Source organism: Carya illinoinensis, chromosome 16, assembly GCF_018687715.1.
Source record: "Carya illinoinensis cultivar Pawnee chromosome 16, C.illinoinensisPawnee_v1, whole genome shotgun sequence".
NCBI classification, from domain to species: Eukaryota; Viridiplantae; Streptophyta; class Magnoliopsida; order Fagales; family Juglandaceae; genus Carya; species Carya illinoinensis.
The window spans coordinates 19766894-19784208 of NC_056767.1; the positions used below are offsets into that span (position 1 = coordinate 19766894).

Below are 17315 nucleotides of genomic sequence, written 5' to 3' on the forward strand. Positions count from 1 at the left end.
CTGGTTTTTGTGAAGAGGAGAAGGGACTGACGGATTGGTTTTTGGGGGAGAGAAGTTGGAACGCAGGGAGGAAAAGTTTTGGGTCTGGAGCTTGGACTACAGGGGGTGGACGAAGAGAGAGGTTTTTTTCTTTAAAGTGGGTGGAAGAAGGACGCTTTACGTGCAATATTATTTTTCTGGTTTGATGGAGAGGGTTTTCTGAGCTTCTGGAGGAACCTTCAGCTTTTGAGTTTGGGCCTTCTTTTTTTGGGCAGTGAAAAAAAGGGAAAAGAGGTCTGGTCTTTGGACTAGGGGGACAGAGAGGGGATTATTTTCTTTTCTCATTTTTGGCTTCAAAATCGAAGGGGAGAACGGACGAAACCTAGCAGGAGGAGTGGGCAGTTTTCATATTATTTTTTTGGGCTTGGATGAAATGCAAAGGGGCTTTAGCTTTTGGGAGACGAAGGAGTTGTTTGAGCACATGGGCATTTATTTTCTGGGTTTTGAAGGACGCTACACGGGGAGATTATTGTGGGCTCTATCTTCTCTCCACTTTTACTTTATGGTCTAAGTTATTTTTCTTGTGTTGAGTTTTGTGGTTTATTTTAGTTTTATCATGGAGGATATTTATTTGATTTTTATGGGTTTTGTGATAAACATGGTTGGCTAAATTTTTGTTCTAAGATTAGAGGTGAAGTCTAATGATTTAGATATTTTTTTCAAATCAACATTAGAGTTTATATTGTGAGTTTGATCAATTGAATAGTTTTATTGTTAGATATTTTGATTATCTATATATTTATCTTGATTCATTGTGATTTTCGAATACATGGAATGTTTGAAAAAATTCCTGTTATATCCAAATGAGTTTGTGAATGTTATAATCATCAATCGTTCATGCTTAATCAAAGTGGCTATTTTTCTTGATTTTAAATGCTAAATCTTCCAATTAAATAGAATCATTATTCTAGTTTAATTGAAGTATATCGATTGGAAACAATATTCTAAATTATTAGACGGATCTTCGAAACCTTAGTCGTTCTCCATATCAATTTATTTTATCATTTTTGTTTTATTTTGTTACTTTAAAAATCATTATCTTAGTAATATTCTCTTCTATTCAATTGCAGGTTCTTTTTAGTAATTTCTTTTCATTGTTTGAGTTTATTTTTCTTATCATATAAGTCAATCCCTGTGGATTCGACTATGTTAGGTACTACAACACTTGTATACTTGCAAGTAAAACTGTTTTAAATTTTTGATTCACTAGTTTGAGTCAAAGTTTAGGCGCAACATGAGGGTATCCTGATCAATGAAAGATGAGAATTTGGCCTCTGAAGTAAGGATTTTAGGGGAGGGATTGGATTTTGAAATAAGAGGGGCAAGGGATCCATTTTTCATGTCAGACTCTAATCGTATCTCCATTTCCAACTTGCCATAGGAGGCCCTCAAGCAAGATGGGGTCTAGTAGCCATGATATTTTGCCACACAAAGGAGTCACCCCTTTTAATTTTTACATTAGGGAAATTTGAGCATGGGTAGTACTTGGCTTGTAACACTTGAGTAGCCAAAGATGATGGATTTTGAATTAACCTCCACCCTTGCTTTACATGTAAAGCAAGATTGAAAGCCTAAAAATATTTAGACCCGAGTCCTCCTTCTTGTTTCGCCACCCCTAGGCCCTTCCAACTCATCCAATGCAGCTTAGCTTTTTGTTATGTCTGCCCCCACCTATAAGACTGCATTAGCTTGTTGATGCTTTTGAAGATACCATTGGGGATCTTGAATATTCCCATATTATAGGTGGAGAGTGCTTGAATGACTGACTTGAGGAGAATCTCCTTGCTTGACTAATAAAGCAGGTTTGTTTTCCAGCTACCCAACTTAGCCTTGATTTTGTCCAAGATAGAGTTAAAGGCCCTTGATCTATGCCTACCAACAAAAGAAGGTAAGCCAATATATTTTTCAAAAGGACCTAAGGCTTAGGTACCTGTTGTAGCCAATATAGCTTGCTGAAACTCCTGCTTGGTGTTTTTGCTGAAAAAGATGGAGATCTTCTCCAAGTTAAGCCTCTAACCAGAGGCTAGCTCATAAGCACTTAAAATAGCATACAACCTGCTCCATTCAGTGGGAAAAGCCTTGCAAAAAAAAAAAAAAAAAAAAAGACTGCATCAGCAAAGAATAGGTGATTTAAAGACAAGGATCTTTGAGCTATAGGAAAGTTAGAGCCCTTTTGCTCAGCTTGATTTAAAGATTGGCTGAATACTTTTGAACAAATAATAAACATATAGGGAGAAAGAGGATCACCCTGTCTTATACTCCTAGAAGATTTGAATGATGCTTGTGGGGAGCCATTTAACAAAATGGAGTAGGAGACAATGCTAATACATTGCATAATGAGTTCAATCCATCCCCTTGCAAAGCCCATTTTTTCCATAACAGCTTGGAGGAAGCTCCATTCAACCCTCTCACAAGCCTTACTCATGTCGAGTTTTAGGGCTATGAAACCTTCCTTTCGCCTTCTTAACCTGTTTTGCATTGAATGAAGTAATTCATAAGCCGCAATGGTATTGTCAAAAATCAACCTACTCGAGACAAATGCACTTTGAGTTGGTGCAATCGGGTGAGGCAAGATAGATTTGAGTCTGTTTGCTATAACCTTTGCAATGATTTTATAGAGGACATTGCAAAGTCTAATTGGTCTATAATTTGAGACTAACTGAGGGGAGCTTTTCTAGGGAATGAGGGTTATGAAGGTTTGGTTTATAGTATGGAAGCCAGACCTTGAGTTGAGCAACTCTATCATAGTAGCTACCACGTTGTCCCCCACAATAGACTAGTGATCTTGGTAGAATAAGGCTGGGAAACCATCAGGACTAGGTGAACCAAGAGGGGTTCATTTAAAAAATTTCCTTTTCCACTTCCTCTTTAGAGTAAACCTTAGTTAGGAGCAGGTTCATCTCAGTAGTGACTATTGGTTCCATCTATGCCAGCAATTCAGCAATGCCTATAGGGTTCAAGGAGGAAAACATATGTTGGTATAATTTCTAAAATCCCTCCCCAATTTCCTCTCGAGTTGATAGCATATTTCCCTCCTCATCTAGGACTTTACTGATTAGGTTCTTTTGTTTTCTTTGAGTTGCACACTTATGAAAGTATTTAGTGTTCCTATCTCCCTCTTGCAACCATTTCTATTTAGCTCTTTGCCTCCAAATTAGATGCTCTCTTCCAAGATATCATCTATCTCTTTCTATAGACTTCTAATCTGTTCAGTAGCCTAACCTGTATTGGATTCTTGCAAACCTCTCAAAGCTTCCATCTTTTGTTCCACCAGTTTCTTTTTATTTCTACTTGAGAGTCTATGCCACTCTCTAAGTTGGAACGTGCATCTCGCAAGACCCATCCTAGTGACACAACTATTGGACTAGCTTGCATAGAGCCACACCGAGCTCTCTTGATTACTACTACACATTCCTCTTTTTTGGACCATGCCGCCTCATACCTAAAGACCCTTTTGGTTGGATAGAATTAGCCTCGAGTTCTTGGCTTGAGATAAATAAAGGGCTTTGGTTAGAGCATTGAAGTGGTAACATTGAGACTGAGCTTATTGCATAGAAGTTTTGCCAAGCACATTTGACTAGAGTCCTGTCAAGTCTTTATTTTGTAAACCTAGTCCCCTCTCAAGTGTTAGACCAGGTGAATTTGGAAAATCCTATATCACCTAAATCACAGTCCATGAGAGCTTGTCTAAAATCTTCCATCTGTTTTGGGGATCTAATTAGCTGAACCAGATTTTTTCCCTTGGGGTATGATCTCATTAAAATCTCCGACACACATCCAAGGGAAATTTTGGCTAGGATTTAAGAGCCTAAGAAGACTCAAGCTTTCCTTCCTTTTAGCAGTCACTGGTTGGCCATAGAAACTAGTGAAAATTCCATTTTTATTACTATCTTCAGACTTAGTTTGTAAGAATATATGACTTAGTGAATATGACACTAAATTAGCTGTGATGTTTTTAGTCCAAAAGGTAGCTAAGCTTCAGCTTCTCCCAACACACTCAACAATAAAACTGGATTCAAAACCCAACTTGTTTAGAATGTATTCCATTTTATTTCTGTAAAACTTTGTTTCAAACAGGATTACCAGGTTTGGGGATTTATCTCTCACCAATAGGTGGAGTTCACGAATATATATATATATATATATATATTATATTATTAGTCAATAGTATATAGTAATAGTATAATACTATTGGTATAGACTACCGTATAGTACCAAATCAATATGCTAGTGATAATACTATATTAAATAATAGTAATACTATTATTACTAATATATACTAGTACTATATATTATACTAGTATAGTGTTAGTGTGTTACTACTACATATAGTGATATTAGTACTATAGACTATATAGTTATATATTAAAGAATATAATAATACATTGATACTAACTATATATAGTTATAGACATAGTGATTTGATTATAATGATTAGTATAAACTATATAATAGTATTAGTATTAGACTATTGATATAGCTAATAACAATATATTAGTAATATTAGTTATAGTGAAAATCTGATACAATTATTCTAGAATAAGTTTCTCAATCAATATATACATAGTCTTCTCTCGTCTTTCTCTCTGAGAGCTCGAGGTGAAGTCCAAAGGCAGGCTAGAGGTCTGGTGGGGCTGCTAGTTACGTGAGCATAGTATGGAGGATATTCAAGAGCGCTGGAGTAAGCTGAGATTGTCAGAGAGTGAGGCCAGTGTGTTGAATTTTGACGAGGAAGGGTCGACTGTGACAAAAGAGAAGGGTGATAGAAGCCTGGTGGGGAAGGTGTTCTTAGATTGTATGGTGAGTAAGGAAGTGCTGGCTTCCACAATGGCCAAGGTGTGGTGGATAAGTAAGAGGGCTGACTTTCATGAGTGTGGCTCAAATACCTTTATAGTGACTTTTGCTACGATTGCTGATAAGCTTAAGGTGTTATCTGGGAAACCATGGCTCTTTGATAATAACCTATTTGCTCTAAAGCTATTTGATGGTTTTAATCAACCCAGTACGATCAAGTTTGATAGTGAAGAGTTCTGGGTGAAGTTACATAATTTGCCATTTGCATACATGGATCGAGTGCATGGGGAGAAGATTGGGCAGATGCTTGGGAGGGTCATAGAGGTGGATCTCCCGGATGATGGCATTGGCTGGGGTGAATTCCTGAGAATCAAGGTTGAACTGAAGCTTTTTCAAGCGCTGGATAGAGGAAGAATGCTTAGTGTCCATAGTGAGAATGTGTGGATTCCCGTTAAGTATGAAAAACTGCCCAAAGTTTGCTTTATGTGTGGGTTCCTTGTTCACAAAGAGAATCGTTGCATGGCTAAAAGTGAGTCTTCATCTCAGCATGTGGGGAAGATGCAACAGTTTGGGCCGTGGCTTCGTGCAACACCTCACCATGTCAAAAAGAGTCCATTCAACGTGAAGTACAGTAGAGGGGATGGTGAGAGGTGGAAGAAAGGTCCGGTGGAGGGTGCGGAGTCAGAGCCAGGCTTGGGAAATCAGTTTGGCGAGAAATTAGGATCTGACTTGAGTTCAAATTTAAATGTGGATAAAGATGACAGTGTTGAGTTTGTTGCATGTTCTCATCCAAATGAATTCGACCTGATGGCAGTTACACATGATAAGGGGAGGATTTTTGAAGGGAATAAAGTGGTTGATGATAAGGGTAGTGATCAAGAGATAGTTAATGAGGAGAGATATTCGTGCATGGGTGAACAGAATGTTCCTATGCAAGATGAGGATCTAAGCAAGGGGGTTGGGTTGGGCCTGTGTTTGGATTTGGACCCGGGCCTGCCTATGGGGCTGGGCTCTGAACAGCTTATTGAGGCTCAAACAGAAAGTGTGGCAGGTGAGGGAAATAATAGTACAGTGCAGGTGATGAAGGGAAATGGGCATTTTGAAGTTGATGCTGCAACTATCTTACCTGAAACTGGCCTAAGGCCTCAGAGGGCTAGAAGGGGGTGGAAAAAATGTGCTAGGGAACAAGGAAATGGTACCATTAGCAGAATACCAATCATAACAAGAAAGAGGGGTCTAGTGGAGGAAGAGGAGGTTGGTGATGGGGAGATAGAGAGCAAAAGACTAAAAACAGATGGGAAAAGGGTTTTGTGTAGTACAAAATCTAGCTTCCGCAGCCACCGCCAAGAGCAATGAAAACCTTAAGTTGGAACTGTCGGGGGCTTGGTAACCCCCGTACAGTTCATGACCTTCACTGCCTTGTGAAGGAAAAGAGACCAGATTTGGTTTTTTTGATGGAAACCAAGATAATTGCACAAAGATGGGAGTTCCTAAAGAGGAAGCTGAGGTTTGAGGGGTGTTTTGCTGTTAATCCTATTGGTAGAAGTGGAGGTTTGGTGTTACTATGGAGGCTGGAAACAGGGGTGACAATCCAATCTTTTTCTAGATTTCATATTAATGCTTTGATTAAAACTGGACATGAGAACTCTGAATGGCAGTTTATTGGATTTTATGGACATCCCGATGCTAGTAAGAGGCAAGGGTCATGGGATTTATTGGTGTCTCTTAAACCTGTAAATCACATGCCTTGGTTCACTTGTGGAGACTTCAATGAAATTCTAGAAAGAGATGAAAAAAGAGGAGGGAATGAGAGAAGTGAGTCTTAGATGAATAAATTCAGGCAAGCCATAGAGATGAGGGAGCTGTTTGATGTGGGATGGACTGGCTCTAAGTTTACGTGGTGTAACAAACATAGAGATGCAACCTTTACAGTTGAGAGACTGGATAGAGGTCTAGCCAACAAAGAATGGCTTGACTGTTTTAAATCAGTAAAGGTTGAAAATTTGGTGGCCAGAAGCTCGGATCACAGACCACTATGTTTTTCATATGGTCATCAGGCTCCTTTCTTTAAAGGGGGCCATCAATTCTTCAAGTATGAAGTGGCTTGGGGTAAAGATGAAGGTTGCAGACAGCTTATTAGGGAGGTTTGGTTGAATGAGAGTCCTCATGATGATTCTATCAGGACTGTTCAACACCACCTAAAGCTGAGTAGAGTGTCACTATCAAGATGGAGAAGATCTTCTAGTTCAGATTTTGATAAGGAAATAAAAGAGAAATCAGCAATTCTCCAACAGTTGCAAAATGCAGAAAACCAGCATAATGAAGTAGAGGTTCTGAAACTTCAGGAGGAATTGGGGGTTTTATTACAAAAAGAATATCTCAAATGGAGGCAAAGGGCAAAAAAGCATTGGTATCAAGAGGGGGATAGAAATACAAGGTTTTTTCATGCTTGTGTCATGCAAAGGAGGAAACAGAATTTAATTACTCAAATCAGAGATTCTGCAGGTGTTTTGAGAAGTGATGAGGCTGAAATTGCTCATGCCTTTAAAGAGCACTTTCAGAATATCTACTCATCTTCAAACCCGAGGGCAGTAGACATTGAGGCTTGTCTTCAATGTATAAGCAGCAGAGTGTCAATGGAGATGAATGCTGATCTTGTGGCTCCTTTCCAGCAAGAGGAGGTTTATTGTGCTCTGCAATAGATGGGGCCTTTCAAAGCTCCTGGTCCTGATGGGTTTGGAGCTGATTTTTATCAACACCATTGGGATAATGTGGGTCCAAAAGTGAGTAAGGCTGTTCTAGAGGTGCTAAATGGGGGAGGTATGCCAAGTGACTTGAACAAAACAAATGTTGTCTTGATTCCAAAAGTAGATTCTCCTATTTCTGTTAATGATTTTAGACCTATTTCTTTGTGTAATGTTCTCTACAAACTTATAGCAAAAGTCCTAGTGAATAGACTTAAGCATGTTTTACCTCACATAATTTCTAATTTGCAAAGTGCTTTTGTACCAGGCAGATCAATTATTGACAATGTGATGGTGGCCTATGAGATCCTACACACCATGAAAGCAAGACAGAAAGGAAGGGAGGGAAGCATGGCACTCAAGCTTGACATGTCTAAAGCCTATGATAGAATAGAATGGTCTTTCTTGAAAGCAATCATGGAGAGGCTGGGTTTTTGTGAAAAATGGATCCAGTTGGTGATGCATTGTGTGAAATCAATCTCATATTCAGTTGTTATTAATGGAAAGGGGGGAGAGGGGTTCTGGCCAACGAGAGGTTTAAGGCAAGGAGACCCCTTGTCTCCTTACCTTTTTATTATATGTGTAGAAGGACTTAGCTCTATGCTAAGTCAAGCTGAAACTAATGGAAGAATTAAAGGGGTAGCTGCTGCAAGAGGTGGGACTTGTATCAATCATCTGCTCTTTGCAGATGATTGTGTGATTTTCAGTAAAGCTAGTAGAAAGGAGTGGCTGGCTATTCATGATATACTGATGTTGTATGAGGCCTCCTCAGGCCAGATGTTAAACAGGCAAAAAACAGCCTTGCTGTTTAGTTCTAATACAAAAGAATCAGTTAAGAGGGAGATCTTGCAAGAGGCTGGTGATGATTCCTTGGGGGTTTATGGTAAATATTTGGGCCTTCCTACTATGATTGGTAGATCCAAGTATGAAACCTTCAAAGGTATTAAAGAAAGGGTGTGGAAGAAGGTTAGTAGCTGGAAAAATTCGTTTCTGTCCAGTGCTGGGAGAGAGGTCTTAATCAAGGCTGTGTTACAGTCTATTCCTACTTACACCATGAATGTATTCAGATTCCCAAGGAAGCTAAGTCAAGAGCTAAATTCCATGCTTGCAAGGTTCTGGTGGAATGGCAATAAAGAGGGCAGAGGCATCCATTGGAGAGGGTGGGGCTTAATGGGAAGTAACAAAAAGGAGGGTGGGATGGGTTTTAGAGATATCGATAACTTTAATAAGGCAATGCTTGCCAAACAAGGATGGATGCTACAAACAAGATTAGATTCATTGGCAGCAAGGATCTTTAAGGAAAAATACTACAAGACAGGCCATTTTGTTGAGGCTAAGATTGGTTACAAACCTTCTTATATGTGGAGGAGCTTAATGTCTGCTCAGGCCCTGGTAAAAGCAGGTTGTGTGTGGAGAGTGGGAAATGGGAAAAGTATTTCCATTTGGAATGATAGATGGCTTCCCAATGCAGCAGGTTTTATGGTAAGATCCCCAGTCAATCGGTTAGAGGCTGACTCTAAGGTGAGCTCTCTTATCTTTGAGGATATACATTGCTGGAATGAGGTGTTGGTTGGTGAAATTTTTAGTAGAAATGAAGCTGCCCAAATTTGTAGTATACCCTTGAGTTGGTATGGAGAGGAAGATAAAATGCTATGGGGTTACACCAAGGATGGAAGGTTCACTGTGAAGAGTGCATATCACCTGTGTAATGACTTGGTCAGAGAGGGGTTTGGTGAGTGCTCAAACAGACAGGCCCAGAAAAAGGTTTGGGAAGGAATATGGAATCTTGCTATTCCAAACTCTGCTAAACAATTCTTATGGAAGGCTGTAAACAGCATCTTGCCAACAAAGCATAATTTATGTATGAAGAGAATTCTTGAGGATGCTTCATGTCCAATCTGTGGTTTACATGAGGAGACTATTGGTCATGCGTTATGGTCATGCCCAGCTGCTTCAGATGTGTGGGCAGAAAAGGAGAGTGGCCTGCAGAAGTGGATCTGTGCAGAGAGGGATTTCTACCAAACCTGGACTGATATGCAGGACAGGTTGCAGAAAAACAAAGTAGAGGAGATTGTTATGATCTTGAGAGGCTTATGGTATAGAAGGAATCAATTGGTATTTGAAGGAAAATTTGAAAATCCCAGCAGAGTGGTCACTAATGCCATATCAAGCCTTAAGTGCTTTCAAACATCTCGAGCTGATATGATCCAGATTAAGGTCCCTAGTCCAGTCAGGAGAAAGGATACTAACTGGAAGCCACCTGATGTGGGAGTGTCTAAACTTAATTTTGATGCGGCTATAGACAAAGTTGGAAACAGAATGGGATTAGGCATAGTAGCAAGAAATCATTTGGGGGAACTGTTGTTTTCCTTCAGTACTTCAAGGCTGTTCAGTGGCACTTCTGATACGGCTGAAGCTGCTGGCCTTTGGAAGGCTATGGATCTTGCAGTAGAGCTGGGTATAAGAAATGTAGTCTATGAAGGAGATGCTGAAAGAATCATTAAAGGAGTGACAGAGGAAAAGGAAGCTGTTGCTTGGATGGATCAGCTGTTTAAAGACATGCGTGGCAGGCTACTTAATCGACCTGACTGGTCAGTGCAGTTCATACATAGAGAAGGCAATAGTGTGGCTTATGAACTGGCCAAGAGAGTTTTGAGAATTGAAGGTGAATGGTGCTGGATTGAAGAGGGTCCTGCAGAGATTGCTAGTCTCATTACTAGAGACAGAACTTTGCTATAATGTAGAGATTTTGAGATGATTTTGAGAGCTTGTAACCAGGTGCTATTTTTTGCACATTTTTGATGAAATGAATGAAAGATACTATTCTGATGTTTCAAAAAAAAAAAAAGTAATATTAGTTATAGTGAATCAGTGATTTAGTATAACTATATTCTATATTACTATATTATAGACTAGTGTATTAGTATTAGTATAAATATTAGTATTAGTTATAACTATATTAGATATGTAATTATTTTAGTATAGTGATAAAGTATTTTATATATAAACTTAAAGTATATTACTAATAGTAATAGTAATAAAGTATTAGACTATTAGTATTAGGCCATAAAATGTAAATTGTAATTAATATACATTACATACTAATGTATGTTAGTATTACTAATTTACTAATGTATTATGTACTTATCAAAAGAATATATTGAGTGATTTTCTTTCTTTTTTGGTAAATAATATTTTAGTGATCTTATTTACACTTTTGGTATTTAAATTCAAATCTTTTGATATTTAGGATTTTTTTTTTCAAATTTAAACTGATTTTAAGTGATAAGTTTATCAATTTCAGTTTAAAGTTTAAAGTTTATCAATTTAAGTGATAAATTTATCAATTTCAATTTCAAGTTTTAAAATTTCAGTTTATTTTTAAATTAATTTATTATTTATCAATTTTATGATTTATTAATTTTATTTTTAAGTATTTGTTCTCAATCTAAGTGGTTCTTATGATAAAATGTTATTAATATATATATATATATATATATATTATGTTTAAAACATATGGTCAATTAAATTTTCATGTTTAAAATTAAACCTTTATTTTATAAATTATAATAATATTAACTTATATATAATTATAATTTATATTATTATATATTATATATAAAAATTATATATAATATAAAAATATTATATATAATATTTTAAAAAATAATTTAAAATACATATTAAATGGAATCGGTCCTATTTGGTCCTAAAAAGCCTAGAACTGAAATTAGACCGGTTCTAGCCGGTTTTCCCATTAGTACTTCACTTAAAACCCTTAGAACTTTAGAATGTTAACGGGGCAAGACTTAAAATCCTTAAACCAAGTCTTATAGGAGTAGAAGTCTAGGTACGTTAGCCTTGGTAGAGATTGGCCAAAGTATGAGAAAAGCATAAGGCTTTTTGGGCCTAACTTGGTGTTATGTTGACTCATAGCTCATTTATGATAAGGCAAGCCTTTCAAGCCCCATCTTTATAGATCTTGAGGCCTCTCATAATTCCTCAAAATCTAGAACCAAGGCCTCCCATCAACTCACACTCAAAGCCTTTTAAGCCTAACAAGGCCCAATGACTTTGTATTTTTTTTCCTCACTATTCTATTTGAAACCCAATACACCATACCATTGGTTTCCTCAAGCCAATATTAATTCTTTGGACTCAAAAATTAAGTTTTGAATTTGGGTTAGGAGCATTAATAAACTTGCCCATGATTAGTGATCTTTAAACCATATTTTGAGCTTAATTTTCTTTCTTAATCTTTCTAGCATTTTTTATATGAAATTTTCTTGTTTTATTATTCAATTTCATCATTTTTAGATTATATTAAAACCCTAGATAAATCTCCACACATGTCATTAAGAGTTATGACATATCATTTCCTAAAAAATTCATCAATCGGGTCACACATGCACTTTCATGTGCATTGCACAAAAACAGCCCCATAACTCACGCCAATTGTGACGCTCCCAACTTCCACATACAGACATGTGGAAATCGAGGCATCGGGATAATGACAACACGGGTTACACATCTCATCTCCAAGTGTTGAGTGTGTGTGCAAGTAACACGTGTACAATAAAAATAACGCAGCGGTAATAAAAGTCTTACAACTAAGTACCAGAAATTTGTTTAAATACAAATTTGCTTAAAGCACAAGCGTACCAAAATATTACAAGTTTCAACATTGTTTCAAATCCAAATTACATAATATAAAAATAAGTAAGATAATTCCAAAAATAAAACAACTCCAAGTGAATAGTCTGGCGGAGCCACCTCCTTGGGCTCAGCTTCCTCCTTCTCAACCTCTTGCACCAAAATCTACGGTACCAGAAATGGTATTGTAGGTAAGTAATAATCCAAACACCACAAGATAAAAATATATTAAACTCAACAATATGCATGAACAAATGCCAAATGTCATGGTCAGAAAATCCTCATTTTTCCATGCACGCCAAAATCCCATTTTGGCCCAAAATATATCATTTAAAACAAGTCCTTGCCATTATCCCAGATAATGGCCCAAACCAAGAAAACCACAATTTTCCTAGAAAATGGATCACAATATCCTCTTACAAAATCTCGTCATTTTTCCAGAAAATGACCCATATCTAGTATCCAAAACCAATTCTAATAAAATGCATGCACCATGATCTTCTCTAGGGATCATCCGCACACTTTGGCTCCTATGTCACACCGCAGGTAACGACTACGCATATGACATCTAAACGAGCGATACCCAGTCTCACTCCCAGCACGCACTTGGACCAGGCATCCTCTAGTCCCAGCCAGCCGAGGGACCACGGAGTCGACACGACAATGTTACCGTATCGTGCGATTCGGTCGTCGCCCAGCGACAACTTAGGGGATGTCACTTAGTATTATCCACTCCCAAGTGATCAGAGGAGCTCCACTGAGATAATACCCTATCCCGGCTTGGGGTCGTGATACACACGCACCCGAAAATCCATTTACAGCTGAAAATCCGATTTTCTCAATTTAACAGATGTACATGTATGTCACATGCAATGCAAATGACAAGACATATCAAGATACAAATTAACCAACTAAACTCAACATCAACAACAACAAACAACTCCATCCTCAAATCGAACCGACTCCCGACTCCTTAGACTCAGTCCGGAATAACCAACCAGTCACAATTTATTGTAAAAGTAATAATATATTTAAATCTAAAATGAAGTTTGAAAAATACTTACAGTGCTATAAAATAATTTTTGAAGGATAAAGGGGCTGCAAATGGCGAAGAAAAAGCAACGTAACAATGTAAAAACATTGTGGCTGTGGGTTGCAAAATACCCACTTTTGAATGAGGATGAACTAAGGCTTAGGATTGATAGGGAATGACTTAGAGGTGTTTATGAAATTAGTGAAAGTGAGAGTTGGCTGTGGGTGGCAGAGGAAACGGCGGTGGAAGGCCAAAAATCCCAAAACAGAAAGTGAGCTTGTGGGGACTGCTCTGGTGACGGATCGGAGCCGGAAATGGGTGGTTTAGGAATACAAGAGGTCGGTGATGAAGCTGTGAAGAGATAGTGGCCGGAGGTGGAACGACGACGGTGTTGGAGCTCAAAAACACCTTGGCTTAGAGGAGCTCGTGGCAGTTAACGGTGGATTGGATGGAGGTAAAATTTGGTGGGGATGATCACCGGTCGGAGGGGAAGAAATCTGGGTGCATGGTGCAGGTCATGGCGACGGCGAACGGCGGTTCTGGGCGGCCGAAATAAAACAATGGGAGGGAGAGGGAAGAGCATCGCGCGCACTGGGAGAGAGAAACCAGAGGAAAAAAAGTGGGGAAAAAGGAAAGAAAAAGAGAAAAGAAGAGAAAGGAGAAAAAAAAAAGAGAAAAAGAAAAGATGGGGAAAAGAAATGAGGTCCAGTCCTCACCTCTGGAGTCCAGAAACTGATCCAATGAAAGCAACTTTAAAAGCTTTAAATTGAATAAAATAATTTAAACACAACATCTAGCTAAAATATAATAATTAAGTAGTAAAAACTAACAATTAAATTTTAAATCAAAAAATAAACTAAAATAAATTAAACAGCAATTTAAACACAAAACAATAATTAGTAATAAGAAAGCACCACAAAATAAATTTCACAACTAAATAAATCCAATTAAAATTCGATAATTTAAAATAAAAGAACCAATATTTTAATTAAATTAAAATACTCATTCAGTGAAAATACATGTAAAAATGGGGTATCACACCAATTCCATCTTATTTTAGTTATAGTCTCACCAATCACACACCATGTCATCCCTTTAGAAACGAACCAAGCTGTGGATGAAATTGGTTTCAAGAACCAATCCAAAAATCCCAAACCAATTGCACCTAAATACTAGTTGGATGCAAACCAAATTGGTTGTGTTTTAATCTCATTTCTGCCCTTGGTTGAGCCACCACCACACGCCATCTCCCTTTCCACCAATCCCTATTGAACCCTCAAGACACTCATGAGTTGGTTTGTCACCTTATACCCCAAAGAAGACCCAAACTAATTTGACAAAGGAGAAGGGTAAGGCATGTCACAATTGAACCACCACCACCTTACTCCTCTTCTTTTTCCTGCAATTGAATGATCACTTGGTAGCCAACCAAGCACCATTCCCTCACCTGAAAATCCACCACAAGAATACTTCAGACCGGCAAAACAAAACAAGAAGAAGAGACAAGACAAATGAAGAAAACTGCCCAGCTTGAAAACCCCTCACCCGACAACATAATGGCAGGGCATCATGCTTGATTTGTTTTCCCTCTTCTTTCTTCTGCACCATGACTTGCCTTGCACTCTTAGGGTCATTTGTAGCATCTGACTTGATGAGATCATGGTGGTTTTAGGGCACTGTTCACTCTACACAAGTGAAACAAGATTGAACTCTTACACTCATCACCACCACCGCCCACTCCACCAATCACAAGCCACCTTTCTAAGCCATGACCAGCGTCCCCTCCCCCATTACTTCCTATAAAAAGCCCCTCCACTCCCTCATTTCCTCCACACCTCATCTTCAAAATCCACTTGAGCATTGAGAGCCTTCTTCCTCCTAAGAGTTTAGAGTGAATCCAAAAGGTGTGTGTGCTTGAGTGTTCTTGGGAGTTCTTGAGTTAGGAGCTTAAGAGGGCCACAAAAATTGTAAGTTTTCTTGCTCTAGATCTTATTTTGCATGTCAAGTCTTGATTTTAAGTGTTAAAGTGAGTTTTGGTTGAGTTTGGAGAAGGTTACCATGTTTAATTCAAAACCAGGTTCATCAAGGATAGGTTAAGTGTTTAAATTGTTTTAAGTAGAAGTTTTAGCTATAGCATGTCTTAGCATATTTTGATGTGATTTATTAACGTCTTAGAATGATCATTGAAGGTTTGATTTTGAGATTAGAAGCATGCCATGATAGGTTTTAATTCTACCTTATCATGATCATCAAGCTTGCATGGTTTTTAGTTAAATTTTGATTAAGGCTTGAAGTTTTGATTTATTTCCCCTAGGCTTGATAAATGAGCATTTATAAAATCTTGTGAATGGGATAAGAATGAAAATACAAGTTTTGGGTGAATTTTGAAACATGCCTTTGTGATTTAGACTTGAGCATCAAGTTTGATTAATTGATGATTAAAGAAGTCCAACACGATCAAGCTATTCTCCTTTTGGAAAAGATCTTCATTCAAACACTAACATGGATGCCTTCTAATCACCTATGAAAGAGTAGGAAAAGAATATCACTTACAAAGTTGAAGAACTGGAGCTCACAAATGAAGACTCTCCATCACAAGCTCACTAACTCCTCTTTCTCGGTTTTACAACAAATGGAAGGTTTGGCTTGATGTCTCAAACTAAGTGTAGTTGTTTGGAAGAAAAGAAGGAAGAAGACAACCACACTTTAGAGCTCTCAGTTTCTACATTGGTAAATGAAAGAATAAGCACAGGTCCTCGAGTTATAAATTTCCTGTTCATTTCAGTTTGTTGTTGCACAATGGTTAGCCACCAAAATCCTCATGATTAAGCTCATATTAGAGTAATTTTTGGGGTGTATACTTGCCTTGTGAATGCTGGAAAAGTGGCGTGAGCTGTAGCAGGGAGATGATAGAAAATAGGCTGGAAGAGGTGCCCGGTTTCAATCTTAGTGACCAATGTGTAACCTTGGAATCCAATGATATTACTGACCAGAAGTTAAGTAAAACAATTAATCATACTGCATGAACCCTATTGGTGGTAAGGGAAGGCATGCTACAATAGAAAAGAGAAGTGGATTGCTTGAAAATCTTACCCTCACTCTAGATTTTTTTTTCAGCTTTCTTGTAAGAGAAAAGCTTCAAACCGGTATGGTGTTTTTTTCCCTTTTACACTCTCCAATGATACGAAGCCACATTTGCTTTTTAATATCCTTGATGTAGATGCAAATACACCTAATAACGCTCATTTTACCAACGTTGCTTTTCCTTTGGCAAGCCGTCAAGCTCTTTCTTCCCCCATGAATCCCTCTCAAGCTCTCTCTCTCTCTCTCTCTCTCTCTCTCTCTCTCTCTCTCTCTCTCTCTCTCTCTCTCCCCTCAAGCTCTCTCAAAAACTCTCTTTTGGTCATTCTAGGGACGCAGAGGTTGGGTCTGGCCCTAGAACGGTGCTAAAATAGATCAGGATCATGGATCCATACGACATCTATCTGCCTTCAATGCTAATTGGTTCTTGCTGGCACTGCCCACTAGTTCTTACCATCATCATCCACTGGTTCTTGCAATTGTAGCCCAATCGTTCTTATCATCCCCCTCGTTTCTATCCACACCCCCCTCATCTTTGTCATATTTAGTCATTTCATTATTTTAATTTCTCGTTTTCTGTTTTTTCAATTAAGAAAAATAGATAATATGCGGATAGTGCCAATTATGATTTTGAAATTTTTCATGAGACTTGCCTTAGTTAAGAACAAATAAGATATAATTTCAACACCGCTTAAAATGGAAAAGAAGCTAAAAAATAACAACAAAACTCATATCGCGTTGTCCACTTTGCCATGAGTGAAGCTCCAATGACTCTAGTGCTTGAGAGAGTTGAGAGAAACAAAGGGATGGGGGAGAAAGGGAGCTTTAGTTTGCTCACCGGGGGGGGAGGGGGGGGGGGGACAGAAGAATAGAGATCGGGTTGGGGGAAGGCGACAAAATTAATGAAAACTCGCTTTATGTAATTATATTGTTAATTTTTGTGTCTTCTTATTAGTGATAGGTGTAAAATA

The 17315-nt window shown here is 38.1% G+C and overlaps 1 protein-coding gene across 1 annotated transcript; it reads left to right on the forward strand.

Annotated features, from left to right (window-relative positions):
- The first annotated feature begins 6686 nt into the window (after positions 1–6686).
- Positions 6687–7535, forward strand: LOC122298885. Its single transcript, XM_043108727.1, has one exon. The coding sequence runs from the start codon at positions 6687–6689 to the stop codon at positions 7533–7535; it is 849 nt and encodes a 282-aa protein (XP_042964661.1).
- The last annotated feature ends 9780 nt before the right edge of the window (positions 7536–17315 follow it).